The sequence below is a fragment of the Solanum verrucosum genome, unplaced genomic scaffold (genome assembly GCF_900185275.1).
Source record: "Solanum verrucosum unplaced genomic scaffold, falcon-dt-bn FXZP01000032.1, whole genome shotgun sequence".
In the NCBI taxonomy this organism is placed as follows: Eukaryota; Viridiplantae; Streptophyta; class Magnoliopsida; order Solanales; family Solanaceae; genus Solanum; species Solanum verrucosum.
This window is the reverse complement of record NW_026020569.1, coordinates 2,376,360-2,398,551: the sequence shown is the minus strand read 5'-3', so window position 1 is coordinate 2,398,551 and position 22,192 is coordinate 2,376,360. Positions and strand designations below refer to the sequence as shown.

The window sequence follows — 22,192 nt, the reverse complement described above, 5'->3', positions numbered from 1 at the left end:
TGCATCAAATTAGAAAATTTTGAAAATCAATTCCTTATTGATATTATTAGAGTTGTTAATCATCACTTTACATGCCAACCCACAAGGCCGATTGAGTTGGAAATTCATATCTTGATTATTCGATCCCTCAATTTGGCAATTTTATTTCAAATCCAAAAAGAATTTTGGATTTTCGACGAAACCCACATTTGATTTTGAGAATGAAATTGGATAGATCAATGTCGCATTGTTATGGATACATAGCCTCAATTTGAGCAATTTTACAGATAATTCCATAAAAATTATCTAGTATCAATCAAATAGTGTATGGAACATATATAAATCGAAAATTTTGCTGGCCTTTTCCTCTTCAAAATTGTCATTGCTATCGCCCGTTGACAATAGCAGCTGGCTGGTTATTTTGTGATGAGATGGTGTGACACTTTTTTTAAATGAATTCAGATCTAATGATTTCGGAAGATAGTTAGAAATTTCCTTTTGCTTTCATAAGTCGTCAAATTGTTTAGAGTTCCACCAAAAAGATATGAATTAATTTATGGGCAATTGAAAAGAAGCACTAATAATTGAGGTTTTTTGATATGTCAAAAGATTTAAGACTTGGTAATGTTGGTGGAAAAACTTTTGTTGAAAGAAAAAAATGGTGAAAGCATTAATTTCTGCTTGCAGCAAAGGAAATAAATGGTGAAAAGATTTTGGTGTTGGAAGGGAAGATGAAAATATAGGGGAAAAAGGTAAAAATAATAGTTTTTAAAGAAATTTATGTGTCAAACGCGTGGGTTTCACCCGTTAATATAAATGTGGTTGTTGTTTTTTAAGGGTGTAATAATTTTAGTTTTAAACAGTTTAGGGGGTGATAGGATACCCGTAAAGTTGAAGTGTGTAGTTGAGAATCCGGTAATAGATTGGGGGCATTTGACCATTTTCTCTATCATGAAACTTGAGAAGCTATCAAAAAATTTATATGATTTTTAAAAATATTATAAATTGTTAATTGTGGTAATTTATAGGACTTTGTTTGTTTCAATTTATGTGGCATAAATGGGATTTCAAAAATTAGCTATTTTTTATGTCTTTTAAATATTTTAAATTGTTAATTATTATAATTTATAGCACCTTTTTAATTTTTAAATAATATATATTACTTCTCATGTCCCAAATTATGTGTCATTGATAGATTTTTTGGAGTCAAGTGATTTTCTTATATGTATTTTAATTTTTTTTCTAGATTGTTAATTATTGCAATTTATTGTACTTTTTACATCAATTTCAAATAATATATGTTTATCATCTAACCCATTTTATGTAGTACCAATAGAGTGTCAAGAGTCAGTCGGATTTTTTAATATAGCTTTGAAATATTTACGTCAATTTCAAATAATATATGTTTATCATCTAACCCGTTTTATGTAGTACCAATAGAATGTCAAGAGTCAATTGAATTTTTTTATATAATTTTTAAATATTTATATCGTTAATTATTGTGATTACAGTATTATTTATATAATTTTTAAATCTACAACTAACAAAAAAGTATAAGAGAAATAAATTTAATATAGTGAAAATACTAAATAGTAATGAAAAATTATTACTATTACTATTATTAAATGAAAAATGGAATGAAGAGCCGACATACTGAGTTGGGCCCACACAGTTCATCAACGAATAACTTTTTGATTGGACATATGAGTCATTAGGTAAATGTTGATTGGTTTTTTGGTCTAATAATGAAAAAGTACACCCTTAAAGCAAGAGATTACAAAGAGTTGAAGAAGGAAAAAGTTGAAAGTTTCGAAAATACCCTTTTTCATACAAGCAGGCATGTTGACGAATTCATGCCTGCTTGTAGGTATAAGTAGTAATACTCCCTCGGTCTTCGTATTAATTGATGATCTTACTAAAAATAATTGTCTTATATTAGTTATCCACCTTATTAAATCAAGAAAATATTACTTATATTTTTTCTATATTACCGTTGCAATTAATTGTAAGGGTTCACATTAGTTTGTAAAATTTCAAAAAGTTTTTTAAGAGGTAAATTGGCAAAATTATCTTCTTATTTATGATTTCTTAATATACGTGTAAAAAGAAAAATGATCAACCAATATGAAATGAAGAGCGTAATAATTATGCGTAAACCTGATTAATTAATCATGGACCCATAAACAAGCTTGTTTTTGGGCGAATAAACTCAAACCGCACTTTGAAAATCACCACTATAGCAATTTGAAGAAGTCTCTCAGGAATTTTGAGTCTAAAAAGTAAATTCAAATCATATGAATGTTTTTAGAGAAACTTAGAAATAATAATAGGAACAAAGTCATGTAGTTCAAACTTCGAATAAACTACTTATGATTTTGAATTTACGTGTTTGAAACTTCAGATAAACTACTTTTTATAGTTTTGTAGATACATGTCTGAAACTTCAGAAATGAGATAATATCTCATATGATCACTCAATTATGAGCTTTTTGCATAGAAATCACAGAACTATGAGTTGTTTTCATAGAAAGTCACTCAACTATAGATGTTTTACTTACAAAGTCATTCAACTTATTTACTTTATTTTTTCAATAAAATTTGTTGACAAGAAACTTTTATTTAAAACCAATTTTATTGAGGCCTTTGAAAAAATTAATTAAATAGATTGAGTGACTTTCTGTGAAAAAAGTTCATAATTGAGTGACCATATCAAACTTCAATTGCGTATATAATTTTTTTGACGTTGACAATTCAAACTCAAATTGTGTATGTCTAAAATTTGAATATGACAATTCAATAATCGCTTACATCTAAAATTTGCTTGCACAATTTCAATCATGTTTGTCTGAAGACAAATCCGGAGCAGCTAAATTTACAGAGTATATGAACTCAGGCCATGACATGACATAAATAGAAGTCTTAAAAAATGTTTTTGCTCATTTTAGAACAACACGAGCAATTTTTTAAACAGAAATACCAACTACAGAAAAATAAAGTATATTTGGAGAGATATTAGAAAATAATCCATTATATTTATTTTATGTGTGATTTGAATATAACTTATTTTTTACTGGCATGTGCAGTCAAAATATGTGGGCGTTTCTATTATTTCTGACTAGTTCATATGCACGCTGGGGTGATTTTGTTTTACTTACTCACTTAGATGATTTATCAATTAATTTATTATTTATTTTTATTATTAATTTTCAGTATGTTTTTCGCAAATTTTGAATTTATTTTATTTAAAGAGTGATATAGTATATTTATTATTTTGTTAATTATTTTGAAAAAATTGTCTAGTCAAATATAGACATGTAAAATTAGACAAGGGACCACTATTTGTTTTTGCTAATTTCCTATTGTGGAGCGTACATTTTTCTTGTTTGTCAACTATATGTAGGTCTAAAATTTGTGATTATTCTCTCCACGTCAATGGCTCAGTTTGTCTCATGCCCAGAGATGATAATTTCCTTTTATTCTTTTTGCTTCACTTCATTATGATAAAATTACGTTTTTTACAGGAAAAACTTTACTTTTTAATATGAGATTTTCAGACAAATTCAAATTAAATTGAATTTTAATATTTATAAAATATCATATGAAAAGCCAAAAAGAAAAATGAAAAAAAGAACAGAAATGTATTCGTTTCACTTAGTCCTCTCCAACTTTTTTTTATTGCACTGGGCAGTTGAGAATTTTTTAAAATCTTTTATGAGCTACATGGTTTAAATTTGTTGGGAGAAAAGAATTTGTTAAAAAGGTCATTGTTTCTCCTATTGAATAAAAAATGTCCTTAACGTATTAGAAAGGACTCAAAAATGCTCTACTTCCACCTATCTAATCAAATTTACCCCTGTTGATATTTTCAAGCTTAAAAGTGTCCCTCAATTAACGGTACAATTATATTTACATTATATAAATATGTAACCAATAAGTGAAAGAAGAATATTTTTGACTCATTTCTAAAACGTTGAAAACATTTTAACTCATTTCCGTAAAAACAATGAACAGCATTTATTTTTATCGTTGTTGTCCCTTTCGAACAGAATGTACCTTGTGGGCACGGCCATATTCTATTGGATTTTTCTTATGCAAATCGAGTGAACAAAAAGCATCAAACAAATAAATAACAATGACAGCTTTTTATTCCGGTTTCCTTTCCAGTATCCGATATCCGTATCGACCCCAGTTTCGTTCCGCATAAAACGGAAGAAGCATTTAAGATCTTTGATATTAAAAAAAAGCATATTCATCGTAACACAACCAACCCTGATTGGTAATAGTGATAATTACCTCCTCATATTAATACCCCAGCGAGAGAAAATTGCGCTAGAGTTAGAGAACCTCTATTGAGTCAACAATTACTACGCCTCACCTCGATTCCAAAAAAAGCTAATCATATGAATCAAAATATTATACATGTTACGGCTAAAAAGGAGAAGAACCAATAAACAGATGAACATTTTGAATGAAAAGGCCTTTGTAAATAAGGCAATAAACCTTCTATTTTTCAGCAAGTAGTATAGGAATCCAAATGTATGCTCTGTACAAAGCCAGGGCAAACAAACCCCACTGTATAAAGCCTTTTCACCTTTTACTAGATTCAACTAATTTATCACTATAATCCAGGAAGACTAGCTGCTAGAGAACTTGATCAGCTCACAGGACACTGGCACAGAGTTTACTCCCGAGGAGGAAACGAAATAGGGTGCCTTTGTGATCCCAAGCAAGCAGATTTAATTAACACAGCTTGCAACATATAATTTATGGCGGAAAACCATATTTACAAAAGAATGGCTCAAATGCCATTGACATGTGCTCACAAGATAATACACTTTAACTGAGAAACCCCACTCGTGAATCCTTGTATCAAAGCATTCGACCAATTGGCCAAGTAAGTAGTTGGACCGATAACCCAAGCAATACTGGAGTATAGAAACCTGTTGGAGTCGGCTAAAAAAGATGTTCTTTGAAGTGACACTAAATCCCACAATGTGAATTTACTTTAAAGCAATGGTCTAAACCTTGTTCAACATCCTGGTTGACCAAGGCCATGTATCATCATAAAGATGACAGCAGAACACGATGGAACCGTTCTACTCTAGCCTGGTAAGCACATGACAATCTGCCAGCTGAAACTTTTCTTCTTTTACCACCCTGGCGGAAAAAGAAGTCCTCTGTGTCAAGCACATATGATATCTGCAAGGATTTATCATGTCAAAGGAGGAATCTTCAGTGAACTATTATTAAAAAATTTAAGTAAAACAAGTATAGTTGGGTATTAATGAAGTGGACAAGAAATCAGGATAACATAATGATGTGAACAGGAATAAAACTCATTTACCTTCGATGAATTTGAAGCCATCTTGCATTCCAGACCATTTACAAGAATAACATGTTCCATTGCCATGCACAAAGCAGTTGATTCATCATTGTCGGCGCGTTTCCGGTTATTTCTGTGGGTTATGGAAACAAAACGATCAGACATGGAAAGCAATGGATGGCAAGTCAAATTAGCACTCAATCACAGAGCAGACTGATGAGCATCTCCAGCATCCTCTCTAAAAGAATCTCTGTCCGCTTAGTTTATTTATATATATCCTACAACTTAGTACTTGAACTGATGCGCTGCATTTCTAAACTGAATATTAGACAGTTGCGTAATTACCTCTTCAGCATAACTGCAGAAGACTCCTTTTTCCCATGCTTAACTGACAGATAATCATTGTGCAGATAACCTGCAAAATTGGGATCTACAGCAACTGCAACTACTTCAGACTTGTCACCTCTATCATCCATCAACTGGATGGACAGACGGGTAGGCGAAGACGTCTACAACACAAAAAAAAACAGTTTTTTTACTGCACTTCAACTTCAGCATATTCAACAGAAAGAGAAGAAAAAGGGAAGTAACTACTCAGAAACTTACACATTCAAACCGGTAAATGCTGTCCTCCTGGAGGAGGAAATGAGCATTTTCATAATAAGCTGAATCAACAAACTTCTCAGGTTTCCTTAATCTTTCATATTCATATAACTGAAGCAGCTTACAGTCCAGCTCATCACTCGAGACTGTTTGAAGCTGAAGCAAAAAAAAACAAATTACATTCAAAGAATACCAAGTAGTAGCACCCCAAGTCAAATTCAGATAGAGGAGAACAAGGACACCTGTTTGACCAGCTTATATATCAATTTGTCCAACGTGAATAGCACATATGACTGATTTCCAATGATTGATCGGCAATCATCCTCGAACTTTGAATTTTCTGCAGAACCATCGAGCAAACTATGCAGCGCATTCATGAATCTGCAAGCATACCCATTGTCCTCAAAAACAAACTTACTGAAAGGCTAGTATAACTGCAAGCGAAGAAGAATCGCAACCTACCTGTCATAGGGAATAGAACCAGTATCCTTTCCAGTTCTCCATTTTGACTCAGACGATGCTGAATTCAGCTTTGCTGATAATAACCTTTCATATAGAATCTAGAAAAAAGAGGGGGCTTCAGATTTAACCACTGCAAAATAGAAAATTGAACTTGAAGGTGAATCTCCTTACCTGCTGTAGCCTAAAAAGCACATAGAATGTCTCATTTCCATAGAATACCCGTGGGTACTTCACCACTCCCTCATATACAGGTGAAGCCACATATTTTGTAAGTGGCTTTGAAGTTAGCAAAACCCGATCAGACATTTGCAACACATTGCCATCACCTCCAGCATAGTGTGCTTCATTCGTCCCCTCAGCTTCACCTTCACTCTCAGCTTTACCATCAAGTTCATCATGCTCTCCGTCATCCTCTTCCTCATGCTCTTCTCGAGAGCACTCATCAGCAGCAGACTCACTGCCAGAAACATCTTCTTCAGCCTCAGAAACATTTTCACTATCTTCATCATCAGCATCTGCATCATTTTCACCAGCAGCATCCTGAGAACCAATCTCTTCAGCACCTCTGGTTTGATATTGCACACTTCCATTGTGCGAGGCACCACTTCTAAAGGCAACAAAATTGTCCTCTTCAAAATCACCATTAGGTGATAACTCACCCTCTTCTTTCTCATTTTTACAGGGATCAGCTGAATCATCATTGTACCCATTAATTGTAGAGCCTTCTGCAAACCCTCCATTACCCAACGGAATCGATCTTGAAGTATCACTCTGTCTCACAAAGAAAAATCATGCCTTAATGATAAGTAGTCGAGATGATTAGCACTAACCAAAATTGACACAATTCAGAGTCTCATACCTCCGATGCTGGCACATTATCGATGTTAGACTTGGATACTTGACCATCGTCAGAAGCACCATTGCCCTGTCTTGCGCCACGCCCTGGATTAAAAAAAGCATCAGCTATTCTATGTTTTGGCTAAAAACCAAACAGTTTGAGATATTGGAACAGGTTTAGACTTGGTGAGGTACATATATACCTGAAGTTATTTCCACTCTTCCATGAACAGTATCTGCTCCCATAGCAGGAGCTGCATCGGAACTAGTTAGGTGCTCACCAATCACTGGCAAACCATCTTCTTTGGGGAGAGCATCTGCATTTGCAAAGCTTGTCCTAGAAGGAGTTACTCGTAGGGGGGAAGCATTAGCATCTCTGTTGCTGATAACTTTTGATTGTTTACAATTCCTAGTAATAGCATCTGCACTAGGACTGCCATCACTTTCACCAATGCTAGTTCCATCAACTTTTGCGCCATGCGGCTTCAATAAGACATCATTCTCAGTAGCCTCTGAGTCATGAGGACGACAAGGAACACCCAAGATTTGCTCAACAAAGTTGGTCCATAACCCCAGTACTTTATCTAATTGCTCTTTGGAGGAGCAAACCTCTTCACACGAATACTTGATAAGTTTGTACAAGTCTTCATGAAGCTCAGAGTCAGTATAATCAAATTCAAGATTTGGTGTTATAGGATGTCTACTTCCAGCGGAAATAGAAAGAATCATGTCGTCTTCTTTCTGCTTGTTCTCCTTAATTTCTTTGATCTCCGCTAGTAAGGCTGTTAATCGGAAACATGGAAGTTAAAAAACAAGAACCACAGAAACTGCCCAATTGAAGATAGATACACCAACTATTCATGAAATGTGCATACTGTACTTCCCTTCTGCTAAACTCATAGTGACATCCTAAGACGTGCAAAAATAGAATAAAAAATCCAAAGAACTGTGTCATAAGTGTGCTACACAACCTAGAAGTGTCTTTCTTGGAAAAGAAAAGCAGAACTGAGAAATCCCCGAGCTCCAGCAAAGAAGGGGAGGAAGTTATATACATGAAAAAAGTGCAGATAGAAAGGCTAGCATGTATGCAGTGAGTTAAAATATGATAACCAAAGCTTGAAACATGATTTGGAGGAATGAGATTTCATCAAATCTGATGATGTTGGTAACAACAAAAAGTAAAGTAATGTCAGGAAGAGGAAGATTTGAAGAAGAACACACATTAAGTGATGCAATCATCAACTGAAATACCATCTTTCAGCTCCATAAGACCTGAGGGTTACTTAAAATTATGTAGAAAAGAAACAGAGGAAACAGACCACGGCCAAAGCAAGATCATCACATATAAAAAAGATGCTAGACTTACATTTTGAGCCAAGATTCTTTGAATCTTGTTGCTTGAAGTAGAAACTTCGATGGTCAAGTGACTTATAATGGTTCTTAGCATAGATCTCTGACCAAACTTTGTTAAAATCTGTGCGACACTTGGTCCACTCCTCCTGTTTCTGCTTCAAGCGGGTCAGTATAACAGGCAGCGCATGAGATGGATTTTTACGCAGAATATCCACCGTATCCAGACCATGATCACCATAGATTCGCTCAATGCATCTTAAGTTTAAGACTACAAAATGTAAAAAACTTTGTTTATCAACAAGCTACATAGTTATGTATTTTTAATGTAAGCGACTGAAACTGGATGGTGAAAAAGCAGCCTGCTAACGTCTAAGTCAACATTGACAAACCTGTAAAGTGGTCCTCAACACGGAATGCCCCGCCAATTGAATTATCGTTAATGGCATTCAATAACTCTTCTACACGCTTAGCAGTTGAACTCACCGACTCCAATAACATGTCTAGCTCAAACCTGAATTATTAAAAAACTCCAATCATCACTGACAAAATGCAAGAGCAAAATCACAAAGAGTATTTTCAAGAGAACTACTTCAGATGATTTATGCTCACTGCTTCTTAGTTTGTCAAGAAAACAGTAGCTTACAAGACTCTTCCTCTGAGATTGAACCCAGGGGGAGGTGGGGGGGGATCTTAACTTAGGAAAGGACTTACCTATCATCTTCACAGCGGAACAGGCTTTCTTCATACTGATTTCTGCGCATGTGCTTGAAAGAGTAGTCCTCACTCCCTGAAGTCACAGAAACCCAATGGTCATTTAACACCTGAGCTCCAAGCTCGGATTTTTGGCTTGCTGTAGGTATTGGATACTGCAGAATAAAGATATTAACAAATCTGTGTCAAGACATGATCCATAGACATTGAGATTCTTCTATCTATGATCGTATTAGGAAAACCAATAGACCAATGTCCTACATCATCAGGGAGAAGCCGATAACTGGGCGTGCAGCGTTTGCAGTTTGAGAGGTCAAGTTCTTGGATGGATTTTCCCCAGTATTTCTCCTTGTATCGGTCCTTTTCTTTAGTTCCATCAGTCTCACGCTTCAGCTCTTTGTCTTTCCCATCGTCCTTTACTGACTTGGAAGCATGCCCGTCATTCCACCTACTCTTCCTCATTACACCTTCAAGAAATCCATCTGTAAAGCAGGAACCCAATCAGAATGTACTCACATATATGTGGCTCAACAGATTTACCATCTTGAAATTTCAAGACTTACCATCTTGTTCGCAACGCTCTAGAAATTCACCAAAACCTTCCAAAAGATCAGGATGTTTTCCAAGCAGATCAGCAACCTGAGATGAGCATGCTTTCAAATCCCAGACTGACTTGTATATCATTTCAAAAATATTAGTACCACAAAATCCAGTAAAACCGGGATTCAGTTCATTTTCCACCTCAACAAAGAGGGGAACCTTTTTTATCCCTTTTTTCAGTCAAAAGAGAGGATATGTTTAGCATAATGGATCTAGTCCTAGCATACCATCAGAACCATTTTGCAGCATAAGCAGAGCAACTAATACTGTGTACGGAAAAACCAAATGGAACCAAAGCAAACCATAGATAGCAAAAATTATAAACAAAGATTACCATCACATAGGAGCAAAAAGGATTAAACTAATTGCATGATAGACGTACCAAACTTTGTAACTCGGTCCTTGTAATTATTTCTGTGCTATAAATGTGAAGACATTTTAAGAAAGCCTGATAATCAGTTGGACTTCGTAGTCTTTCCTTGACCTTTTCACAGAAGCTGAACTCTTGGCTATACATATCTGGCAAAATCAAGCAAATTATATTAAAAGGTTAATAATCAAACTCAGCAACAGTCTACTCTGAAAACAGATGCATACATCAAGAACACCAAAAATGAAGAGTAAAACTGCCTGAAAAGAAATTGGGAACATTTAGCAACTTTTAGAGTAGTTAAGAACGAGCCCTTGTAATTCACCATAAATTAACACAAAGCAAATAGATGGCCTTCAAATCAGTTTTATCACAAACCATAGCCCTTAATGGTGGAAGTTTTAATGCAGCACAACAAACACATACATTCAGACAATGGTAATCATGCACTCACTTTTCAGGGCATCTTTATCTTCATGAGGTCCTCCAAATTCTTCAACCTTCCGAGCAGATTTCTTTTTATCAGTGTGACGCTGCATGCTTAGATCTTCATTATTCTCATTATCAGGTTCTTTATAATCCTGATCATGAGTTCTTCTGTCCCTGCTCTCTTTTTCAGCACGTCTCTTTTGCTCTTTATGCAACTTTATCATTGTTTTTTCGTCGTCCAAATCAGGCCGCTCAATGCTAAGGTCTCTTTCAGCATAAGGACCAATAATCCTATCCCGCCGGAAGCGCTTCAGATACAACAGATTGAAGGAGGTGAGTATAGTTGTAGGGCAACCAGCACTAATAGATGAATAAAACAACCAGGAAAGAAAAAGCAAAAAAGGAAAACCTTGTCCATGTGTGATTGCCTAAGAATGGGCATAGCTGAGCTCCTCTCATCATAACGATGGAATGAAGGCCTGCCAACTGAAGTTTGTGCTGCTGATGCAGTTCCTGAATTATCTGGCAAGAACCTAGTGAACTCATCTAGCAAATCTGGATGGTCACTAAAAAGTACGGCAACCTACACATATGATATGACAAATAGTAACAAAAAATTAAAACATAAAGATCATCTATAACATATTTATGTAATGTAACCCAATTTTAAAAAATTATTACCTCACGGTACACCTCATCGATTCCCTTGTGCTCCTTCCTATACATGTTCAAAATATCTAGGAAGGATTTGTAAACGTGATCATCATTTTGGAAACGGGTCTGCAGGAAATGATAACCTTGTAAGTTAGGACTAGAGTATTTTATAAAAGAAAAAGGCAGACCTTTATTGTTTAAACTGGAAGGTAGCAGAAATGTAACCTTTATTTTGTTCACAAAGCTAATAGCTTCTTCAAACTCAACTTTCTTTGGAGGAGCCTCATCTTCATCATTGAGGGTTATTTCATAACCCTTGGGCAAGAAAGTGTTGAATCCAAGGATCAACCTAGGATGCCCTTTAAACAAGTCTTTTACCCTTTCTATGACACCAACAGTATCAATTCTGCGAAGAAAAAATCACAGACTTCTGAGATAAGTCCCACATAAATCACCAAATATGAATAGAAATGAAAATGGCACTAGGCAAATTAAAGTAGCAAACCTTTGAGCTTTAAAGTCTTTCATAACGTCAAGGAACATGTCATACTTATCCCTTTGGCTTTGAAACATGTCCTTGACTTCCTTCAAATAAGACAACGCATCACCAGTTGTCAGCTTTGGGTTACTAGCAGTAGCACCAGCTCCACCAGCACTGCTGCCACCACCTCCTCCACCCGGACCACTTCCTGGAACTTGTGATGGACTGTAGCTTCATCGGGGAAAAAAGAAAAGAAGAAAAACATTACACAGAGAACCACAGCGAAAATTTGCCAGTCAAATTTATTGTCACAGACCTCATCCCCATATGCTACAATAGGTTAAATTATACTCTCATCCACTTCAAACCAATGATTTTTATAGTTCATTCAAAATTGAAAAAACTGTTGATACAATATAACCAAATAAATAGTGGTTGTGGTGCTAAGTTAACACATTTGCCCTAAAAATGAATTAATTGATAAACAAAAAGCAAACTAGACCCACCCAAACAAATGCAACATGGATAAAGATAATCTTTATCTTCAATTGTGCCTGATAATTTTGAGTGATGTAAGAAAAATGATAGGACCTACCCTAAAACACTAGATAAAGCAGAAAATGGCATCCAAATATTTTCTGGTAACATAATCACACACAACACACCACATGATGAAAAACTAAAAATTACTGATTTACCTAGAATTACCAGAAATTCAGCAAATTCATAGTTCATTCAAAATTGACTAATCCCTTGATTTGATACAACCAAATAAATAATGGTTATGTTGGTAAGTTTATAGCCTTTGCCCTAAAAATGAACTAACAGACAAAAAAATAAAAGCAAACAAGACTCACCCAAACAAAAACAACATGGGTAAAGATCCAATCTTTATTTTCATATCTGCTTGATAATTCTGACTGATAAAAAAAAATGATAAACCTATTCTAATTCATTAAACATTTTTTTATCACAAAGTTAGACACAACACATAAAGATATAACAACTAGAAATCACTGATTTACCTAGAGTTACCAAGAATTCAAAAAAAAAAAATCCATCAAAAACAAGTACATACAAAAAAATCATCACATACAAAATGAACACAAGCCAAACAACTTACGATTCTCCTCGGTTAGAACCAAATGGCCGCTTAAATGAAGGGCTATCATACCCATCATCTCTCAATCGTTTCATCCTGTAAAAAAAAAACAGAACAGCGAGAAGAAGTTTTTTAACATCAACAAAGAAAAAAAATAGAAAAAAATCTGCTTCCATTTTCAAAACAACTCACTTTTGAGATTTTCCTCAGATTTTCTGAGGATGAAAAACCAAAAGTCTCAACAACAGATCTATCAACACAAACAAAGAGTTAATCCAATGGTTTAGATCAGATAAAAAAATTCTCTCAATTCATTTTCTTTGTGCCCTTTTTCCCTTTCCCCTGTTCTCTTTCCCTCCTCTCCGACTCAGAACTACAACACACAACACAGAAGACAAGTTTTGAGAAACAAAGAGGTAAAAGGCGAAGAGGTGAGGCAGAAAAAAATGAATTGATAAAAATAATGTTGGTGCTGTTATATATTATGTAACGCGGCCTCAGTTACACAAAATATGTACTTACAATATCAGACTATTGCACATATATATCGTCCAAAACATTTGGTTGAGGGGCAAAAAAGGAAAAGGTCTTGAAATGGGCTCAAATATAGCGACAACTGTACACATTTTCAAGTTTATGAATTAGCCCAAGTTTTCATTTCTTATGATCGGGTCTTATTTTTCAATCTATTAACCCCAATTTGATTGATAGGTTTTAAGATTTTGAGTTCTATTGAGTATAATTTTTTTCGGAGTTTAGAGTTTAACCTAATAATATGCATGTGTTCACATAAAAGTAAAAAAACATGCAGGATAATGTTATAACGGAACTAACGACTTATTACTGTAGTTATAGTAACTTTACCGCCATAACCTGTGACGGTTATAAAATGCATGCGCCATAATCACTTATGAAATAATTATATATTTACACTCGTTTTTTATGCAAATCATGTTTCCTTGTTTAGTTTGGTAACTAAACTCGCAAATTTTGTAACCGAGTACGTCCAAATTACATGACGACAAAAAAATAATACTTGCTTTGTACTGAAAATCTGATCTGGATCTAGACCAAATAATTATTAATTATTGAAATATTATGCAACGTGGCGCGTAAAAATTGATTTCGTTGATACATTAACTAAAACATATGTAATTTTACGAGCAATTGAAATTGCAAGATATACATATATTCATATTCATAACTAACTTACTACTATCTCCGTCCAATAATAGTTGTCCACTATACTATTTTGGGATGTCCAACAATACTTGTCCATTTTATGAAATCAATGGATAATTTTACACCTAGTTCCTAATTTACCCTTATCACAAATTATAATCATTTATCTATTACTTTTTTCAAAACATTGTATTAATTATATTCAAAGAGTTATATAGTAAAACAATAAATATATGGGCAAATTACAGAAATCACATACTTTTAAAGCAAAATTACAATCTATCCCTTAAAAGTTTATAATTACAGAAATCCCTCAAACAGATACAATAATATAAGCACTGATACATTAATCTGATGTGCGAGATACATTAATCGTTAAGTAAGATACATTACATTTTATACATGATACACTAATCTGATGCGCGAGATACAATAATATCAGCGCTGATACATTAAATATAATGCGCGAGATACACTAATTTGATGCGCGAAAATGAGGGATTTTGGAGATTTGTAAAACTTATAGGGGATAATGGTAATAAGTAAACTAAAAGGTGGGATTTCTGTAATTTTTCCTAAATATATTTTGCACGACTATTTAAGCACAAATTTGGCATGACTCTACTTTTTGGGGTTATTTTCGTAATTAGAGAGGGCAGACAATAGTGTTGCTGTAAATTCATTTTTTTCACCCAAATTGTTCTTTAAAGTCAAATCACTGAGAAAAGTCCTAAACCACTAGATGGTTTCAAGAAATTACACTGCCCAATAATTTTTTCCTTTCAAATCAAAAACCTTACCCAAGAAAGCATTTATTTATATTCACTCTAATATTCTATTCACTTTTTTTCTTCCAATCTTTTAGTTTTTCATTGTTGTTTATTCTTCCATTCTTCTTCCTTTCCACTATTTTTGCTCATAAATTTCATCTCATGAGCAAGTATGTCTATATTGTTTTTAAGGGAAAAAAATAAGGTATATTCATTAAATTTCAAACTATTCTTTAAATTAATATTTATTAATTTATTAATTAATTAATACCTCTACAAAATAATAGTATTTTATAATTTCAATAATATAATTTTAATTTAGAAAGATTTTATTGTAATTATATTTCATGTTGAGTAAGTACTACTAGTTTTCATGAAATTCAAAACATTTAATAAATGTCCATTATTTTATGGTTAAATTAATTTTTTTAATAATATTTTCTTAAGAGCATTAATTGTAAGGATAAAATGAGAAAAAAATTAATTAAATTTTATCTTAATTTAATAAATTAATAAGTAATATCAGACTATTGCACATATATATCGTCCAAAACATTTGGTTGAGGGGCTAAAATGGAAAAAGTCTTGAAATGGGCTCGAATATAGTGACAAGTGTACACATTTTCAAGTTTATGAATGAGCCCAAGTTTTCATTTGTTATGCCCGGGTCTTATTTTTCAATATATTATCCCCAATTTGATTGACAGGTTTTAAGATTTTGAGTTATATTTATAATATTCTTCTAAGTTTAGATTTTAACCTAATAATATGCGTTTACGTAAAAGCAAAAAAAGCATGTACGATAACGTTATAACAGCCTAATCGTTCTTCTCGAATCGCTCCAGTACGATGGACCGGGCGGGGGGGGGGGGGGGGGTCCGCCAGAGAAAATGCAACATGATAGAAGAGTTCGCTCCGCCGCGTAAGATCCTCGAATCAAAATCAACCACGACTACCATCTATCCCCAATTTGATTGACAGGTTTTAAGATTTTGAGTTATATTTATAATATTCTTCTAAGTTTAGATTTTAACCTAATAATATGCGTTTACGTAAAAGCAAAAAAAGCATGCACGATAACGTTATAACAGCACTAACAATTTATTAATGTAGTTATAGTAACTTTTACCGTCATAACTTATGAAGGTTATAAAATGCACGTGCCCTAATTACTTAAGAAATAATATATATTTCAACACAATTATATATTTACACTCATTTTTGTGCAAATCATGTTTCCTTTATTAGTTTGGTAACTAAACTCATAAATATTGTAACAGAGTACGACCAAATTACATGACGACAATTTTTTTTTTCTTACTTTGCACTGAAAATCTTATCCGAATCTAAACTAAATAATTATTAATTATTGGAATATTGTGCAACGTGGCGCGTATAAATTGATTCTTCTAATACATTAAGAGTCAGTTTGACATTCCTGTTGAGAGGCTAGAGACACTTATTTTGAGAAAAAACACTTTTATTGAAAAATCACGTGTTTGGCAAATCAGTAAAGCGCTTTTAAATAGAAGTAGAAACAGTTTTTGTTGTTGTTGGGAAGAAGCTAAAAAAAATTGCTTCTTAGAAGAAAAACAAAAGAAGAAACAAAAAATATATTTTTCTCAAGACTAAAATATCCCTTTCATATATACATATTTACCAATATATCTCTTATTAATTAACATATCTCACAAGTTTGGTTAAATTTTATTAAATAAATTTATTTATATTTTTATATAATAAATTTTATATTTTATTTTATGTTTATACATTATTATTTTATATTTTACATATAATTTAACAGAATTATAAAGAATTAGAAAGAAAAAAACGATAATAACAATAATTTTGCAAGGTTAGAAAAAAGAGAAGAAAATAACAATTAAAGATTTCAACCCTCCCAAAAAAGGTATTCTTGATTGAAAATTTAAATATGTACATTTTAATTTTAAAAAATATAAAGTTTAATTAACTTTTTTATAATAGATATTTTAAAATAATTTTTATCTATAAAACAATTTTAATATTAAAAGTATATCAATAGTTGTCATTTTCGGTATTTGACTCTCAAAAACACTTTTTAATTTAAAAAAAATCAGTCAAACACAAATTACTTATGAAAAATATTTTTCAAATGAATAGCCAAAAACAAATCATTTTTTTAAAAAACACTTTTCTGAAAATTCGTTTAAAAAATAATTTAATTTTTTAAAATTTATAACAACAAAGCCAAACATGCTCTAAGTAAGAGATAAGTAATTTACGAGCAATTGAAATGACGAGATATACATATATTAATATTCATAAGTAACTTACTAGATATTAAACATATATTGAAACAATGTAAATATATAACATCGATAAATTAAAATTAGGATATCAAGTTGGACAAAAATCTTCCTCTTAAATTATTTTTTTCAAAAGTAACACAACACAAACAAATGTGCTTGGAATATTAATAAACATAGATTTGATTTATGTAATGAAATTGTCATAGTAAATTTATTACATATAAGTAAAATTTCCATCTCAAACTAATTAGAATTTGAAAAAAATAGATACTCCATTACTCAAAAAGCACCACTTACGCAATGATTGATTAATTGTTAAAGATTTTTATTTTTTTTGTGAATTTGAGATAATTGAAGTCATACTAACTAGACATTAAGATACCATTGAATCTTTATAATTTTATAATTATACTTATCAACTTTCATAATAAGAAATTAAACTATTTTAGATCATACTATATTACTCTAGGTTACATTTGACTGCAATTATAAGATTTACTAATTTTTCAAAATAGAGCAATTGATTTTTGTTACTAGTATTTTGATTAAGTGGTAAAATTGCGGTTTATGTAATTCAACTCAAAATAAATAAAAAATTACACGGTCAGATCTCTTTCCATCAATAAACATATTGGTACAACCGTACAAGTTTGTGTGAGTTGTGATAAAAAACTAAAATCGTTGAACATTTAAATCACAAAAAGATGTTCATGATAGGGGAGCAAAATGCAAAGAACTTGATTTTTCGTAATTGAATACATTACTTAATGTCACATTTGAGTCATTTTAATTATGAAGAATTATGTTTCAAAGTTATTTAACTTTATTTTGTATCGATAAAATTACTCAACTAATGACTCTTCCCTTACAAAATCACTCAACTAAATTTGTTATAAAAACTTTATCCCTTAATATTTTGAGTATGGAAAATGATACTCCCTTCACATTTTAAATAAGGCAATAAACCTCCTTAAATCAATAGCTAGAAAGAAGTTGAATTTTACATATTTTAAAAATAAGGTAGTTCCACTGATACATTAAATAAAAAATAAGTATATCACAAGCAAATAAGATGACGAGATATACATATATTCATAAATAACTAACACAACACAGACAAATGTGTTTGAGTAACCAATAAGCATATGATTTATGCATTAAAATTGTAATTATACAATTATTACGTATAATTAATTTTTTTTCATCACGAAACAATACCAAGTCACAAAAATATTACTCAAAAAGCACAACATATGCTACAATTGATTGTCAATTTATTCGAATTTAATTTTTTTTTATGTATATTTGAAAAATTAAGATGTATTGGAGTTCATGTTTATTGGACATTAAAGATGGTATTGAATATTTTAAAATTTAAAATTATTCTTATTAACTTTTATGATTAGAAATTAAACTATTTTGGATCAGATTATATTAATATGACTAAATTATAAGTTTTACTAATTTTCCCCAAAAGAACAATTAATTTTCTTGTTAGTATTTTTAGTTAAGTTCTAAATTTGTGGTCAATGCAATCAATTTCAAAATGGATTTTTTTTATATGGCCAGAGATCTCTTTCACCAATATACGTATTACGGTATTAATTTGAGTTTATGTGATTTACAATAAAATACTAAACTTGTTGAACGTTTAAATTTCGACATTGTAATCCTCATTGTAAACTTATTATACATAAGTAAGTTTTTTCCATTTTTGAAACAATACTACTTCTAAGAAATCAAATAATAATGGAAGAGGTTTTTCATCGGTGATTGATTTTTTTTTCATATTAAAAAATTCTTATCATTTATTTGCAAAATTAGATCCAATAAAGTTATATGAACAAGATAAGAAGCACTGGTAGATGTTTAATTTTTAAAATTCTAATACTCAATTTATTTTGGAGTTTTTACTAAATCATAATTTTAATATATTTTTTAAATGTAAGTTTGACCCATAAGTTTATACTTTATATATATAAAAAAGGACTCATGCTCGACATGAAGAAATTATCCATACAATTATTATTGACTAATATTTTTAGAAATTATCCATACAATTATTATTGACTAATAATTTTTTACATTAAACTATGACATCTTTAAACTTTATTACTTCAAAAAATTCGTACATTAATTGAGTAGTTTTTCACTAAACAATTGGTTGTTTTTTATTTAGGAAAAATCTTTTTGGCAAGAATGATATTTTATCTATGCTATTTTATCTTTTTAAACATTTTTACCCTTTTAACTTTAATACATTTTAACTAAAAAATGGAAAAAAAGATCAGTTTATTTTAAAATAATTTTTTTTATAGTTTTTTTAATTTTCTGACCAAATTCTGACCTAATTTTCTGATCATTTAGCACTTCCATTTATTTATATCTAAACAACTCCCTTTTCATTCATTTGTAAATTCGGGATATAATGGAATTTATATCGACGTAGACTAAAAAAGATGTTATTTAATTTTTTAAATTATACTCCTTGATTTTTGTGATTTATAATTAAATCATGTTAGACTGTGTTGCATCACACTTGACTATAATAAATGATAATCATGTGAAATCTTCAAAGTATAGTTAGTTATTTTGTAGTATTTTGAGTTATGTAATAAATTCATAATTAATGCAATACACCTGAAATAGAAAAAAATTATATCGTCAATTTTATCTCTCACCAACATCATGCATGTTTATAGTCTGTGTGATATGTGACAAAATTCTAAGACTATATTGGATATTTAATTTTTGAAATTGTACTTCAATTTTGGTGATGATGAATTATTATATCCGACTATAATATACAATTATTCTAAAATATTGAATTAGATGACTTATGAGGTTTATTTAAATTATTATCATAAAATGGAATTGAACTTTGAGGATTAGTGATAAGTCCGCATTCAATGCATTCCTCAAATGGCAAATAAGTTATTATGTGGTCATATATTTTTTTCATCAAATTTTATGTGATTTGAAGTCTAACTCTCCTCAACATTATTCGGATGAGTAGATGTGCAAAATGGGTGAGTTGTGTTAAATTGAGGCGAATCAAAATGAATTAAAGTTAATAAATAGATGAATTATTAATATACTCAAAAGCTATTTGAATTAAAATTAATTGGGTAAAATGTGGGTCATAACCCAATTCGTCCAATTATTACTAAATTTTAGTTGCATTATTTATTTATTTTTATAAATTTTCGAGACTTAATAAAATTATTTTTTCCTTATATAATTATATACAACATATCAAATAAGAAAAGAAGTACTTTTGAAAATAGTTTGACAATATTTTTCCTGAATCATTTTTGGACTACATATTTATGGGTTGGATTAAAATTGATTGGGCTAATAAATGGATAAATTAACCCAAAATTTGACAGAGTAGACAAGTTATATCTCATGAGCTAATTTTATCACCATTATGTGTGAGAACATTTGATGAATTTTATCACCATGACAAACAATTGTATATTTCTACTAATTTATCACTCAAAACCATAAAAATGTAGAAGAAAATATTAATATACCTTAAATATGATCAAAGTTTATTATCAAATAAAAATTCTGGGGTACATGAAAATAAATGATGAATAATTGAATACAACAATCAAATAAGTTTTCAATTAAACAATTTAAAGTATGTTATTCTATTAAATCCAGTAGCAACGCTAGCTGTAAATTTGACTAAAAAAGTATGACATAAGTGCTATATTGAAGCAATAATATTCTTTTATCTTTTTGCATTTTAAAAAATAATAATTTGCTCCTTCTTCTTTCCTTCCCGACTCTTTTAATCCCTAAAAAAAAAAACTCTCGTTAATTTCGATTACTCGGAGAGAAGATGCACAAACGTCTCAATTTTGAGGTATGAGAGGTTGATTATGGTGGATTTGAGGAAAGATAGAGATATCCCGAAATATCAATGGGGAGGAGTGATTAGACAAGGAAGACACGACACACTTGCAACTTATCGATGACATGATCTAGATATGAGGGTATGTAGATTGAGATTAGAATAGAAGGTTAATAGATATTGAAGTGTTGTCTAATATTTCGTAGTAGGCACTTCTAGCTTATGGTGGGATAATTGGTTTTCCCCTGCTTCTACTACAATCAAGAACAAAATGATCATCAGTGTTTTATAGAAATAAAACTGAATCTCTAGTCATTAGAAATAGGAAAAATAATTCCAAGCAACCAATAATATTATTATAAGAAACTAAAGCGGATGGTTAACTCATCCATATAACGTTTAAGCACCACATTAGGTGAAGAATCTGGTAAGAATTTTGTGAAGTCATCAAGCAAATCTGGATGATCCTTAAAAAGTATGGCGACCTATACACAAAAAGAACAAAAAAAGAGTCACAAATCAATTATATAATAATATATATTTGTGTATCCAACTTAAAAATGGTTTATCACCTCATGATAGACTTTATCAATGTTCTTGTGTTCCTTGTACATCTTCAAAATGGCTAAGAAGGATCCATACACAGGGTTATCACTTTGGAAACGAACCTGCACAAAGTGATAACCGCAAAGACTCATATACAATTATAATAGTACATATATCTGTATTATTATAAAAGTATGAGAATCCGATAGATATGTTGATAAACTAAGAAGCAAGAGAATAACCTTTACTTTCTTCACAAAACTGATAGCTTCTTCAAAATTACTTCCCTGTGGAGGAGCCTCAATTTTACACTTCTGCTCTTTGTATTTCTCTGTGGACTTAGTATGCCCTTCATCCCACTTAGTCACTTCACCTACAAAAATTCCAACTGCAAAAGTAGTAACCAGGCCAGTCAAAATGGAATCACATATATATATATATGTGTGTGTGACATAACAAGTTTACCGTCATGAAATTTCAAGATTTACCATCTCGTTTGTAACACTCTATAAATTCATTAAAACCCTCCATAAGATCGAGATGATTTCCGAGTATACTAGAAACCTGAAATGAGTAGCATGCTTTCAAACCTATTATTATGCTTAAATAACAACAACCAGACCAACTTGTACATCAT

General features: G+C 31.4%; 1 protein-coding gene and 1 pseudogene across 2 annotated transcripts; both read right to left on the bottom strand.

Annotated features, from left to right (window-relative positions):
* Positions 1-4,450: 4,450 nt before the first annotated feature.
* LOC125811058 (paired amphipathic helix protein Sin3-like 2) lies at positions 4,451-13,401 on the bottom strand. Of its 2 annotated transcripts, none has more exons than XM_049490548.1 (22): positions 13,097-13,401; positions 12,926-13,000; positions 11,827-12,033; positions 11,547-11,727; positions 11,349-11,447; positions 11,077-11,250; positions 10,693-10,975; positions 10,251-10,387; positions 9,832-9,907; positions 9,530-9,750; positions 9,269-9,423; positions 8,947-9,068; positions 8,571-8,825; positions 7,408-7,986; positions 7,227-7,309; positions 6,539-7,138; positions 6,368-6,465; positions 6,148-6,286; positions 5,909-6,061; positions 5,648-5,811; positions 5,324-5,435; positions 4,451-5,178 (listed from the first exon to the last, which is right to left on the bottom strand). In XM_049490548.1, the coding sequence occupies exons 2-22, from the start codon at positions 12,997-12,999 to the stop codon at positions 5,041-5,043; spliced, it is 4,050 nt and encodes a 1,349-aa protein (XP_049346505.1). In that variant the 5' UTR covers position 13,000; positions 13,097-13,401; the 3' UTR covers positions 4,451-5,040. The 2 variants fall into 2 exon arrangements, with proteins under 2 accessions (XP_049346505.1, XP_049346506.1); XM_049490549.1 differs by having other exon boundaries at positions 11,827-12,027; positions 13,097-13,115.
* Positions 13,402-21,388: 7,987 nt separating this feature from the next.
* On the bottom strand, positions 21,389-22,192 carry LOC125810993 (paired amphipathic helix protein Sin3-like 3; annotated as a pseudogene).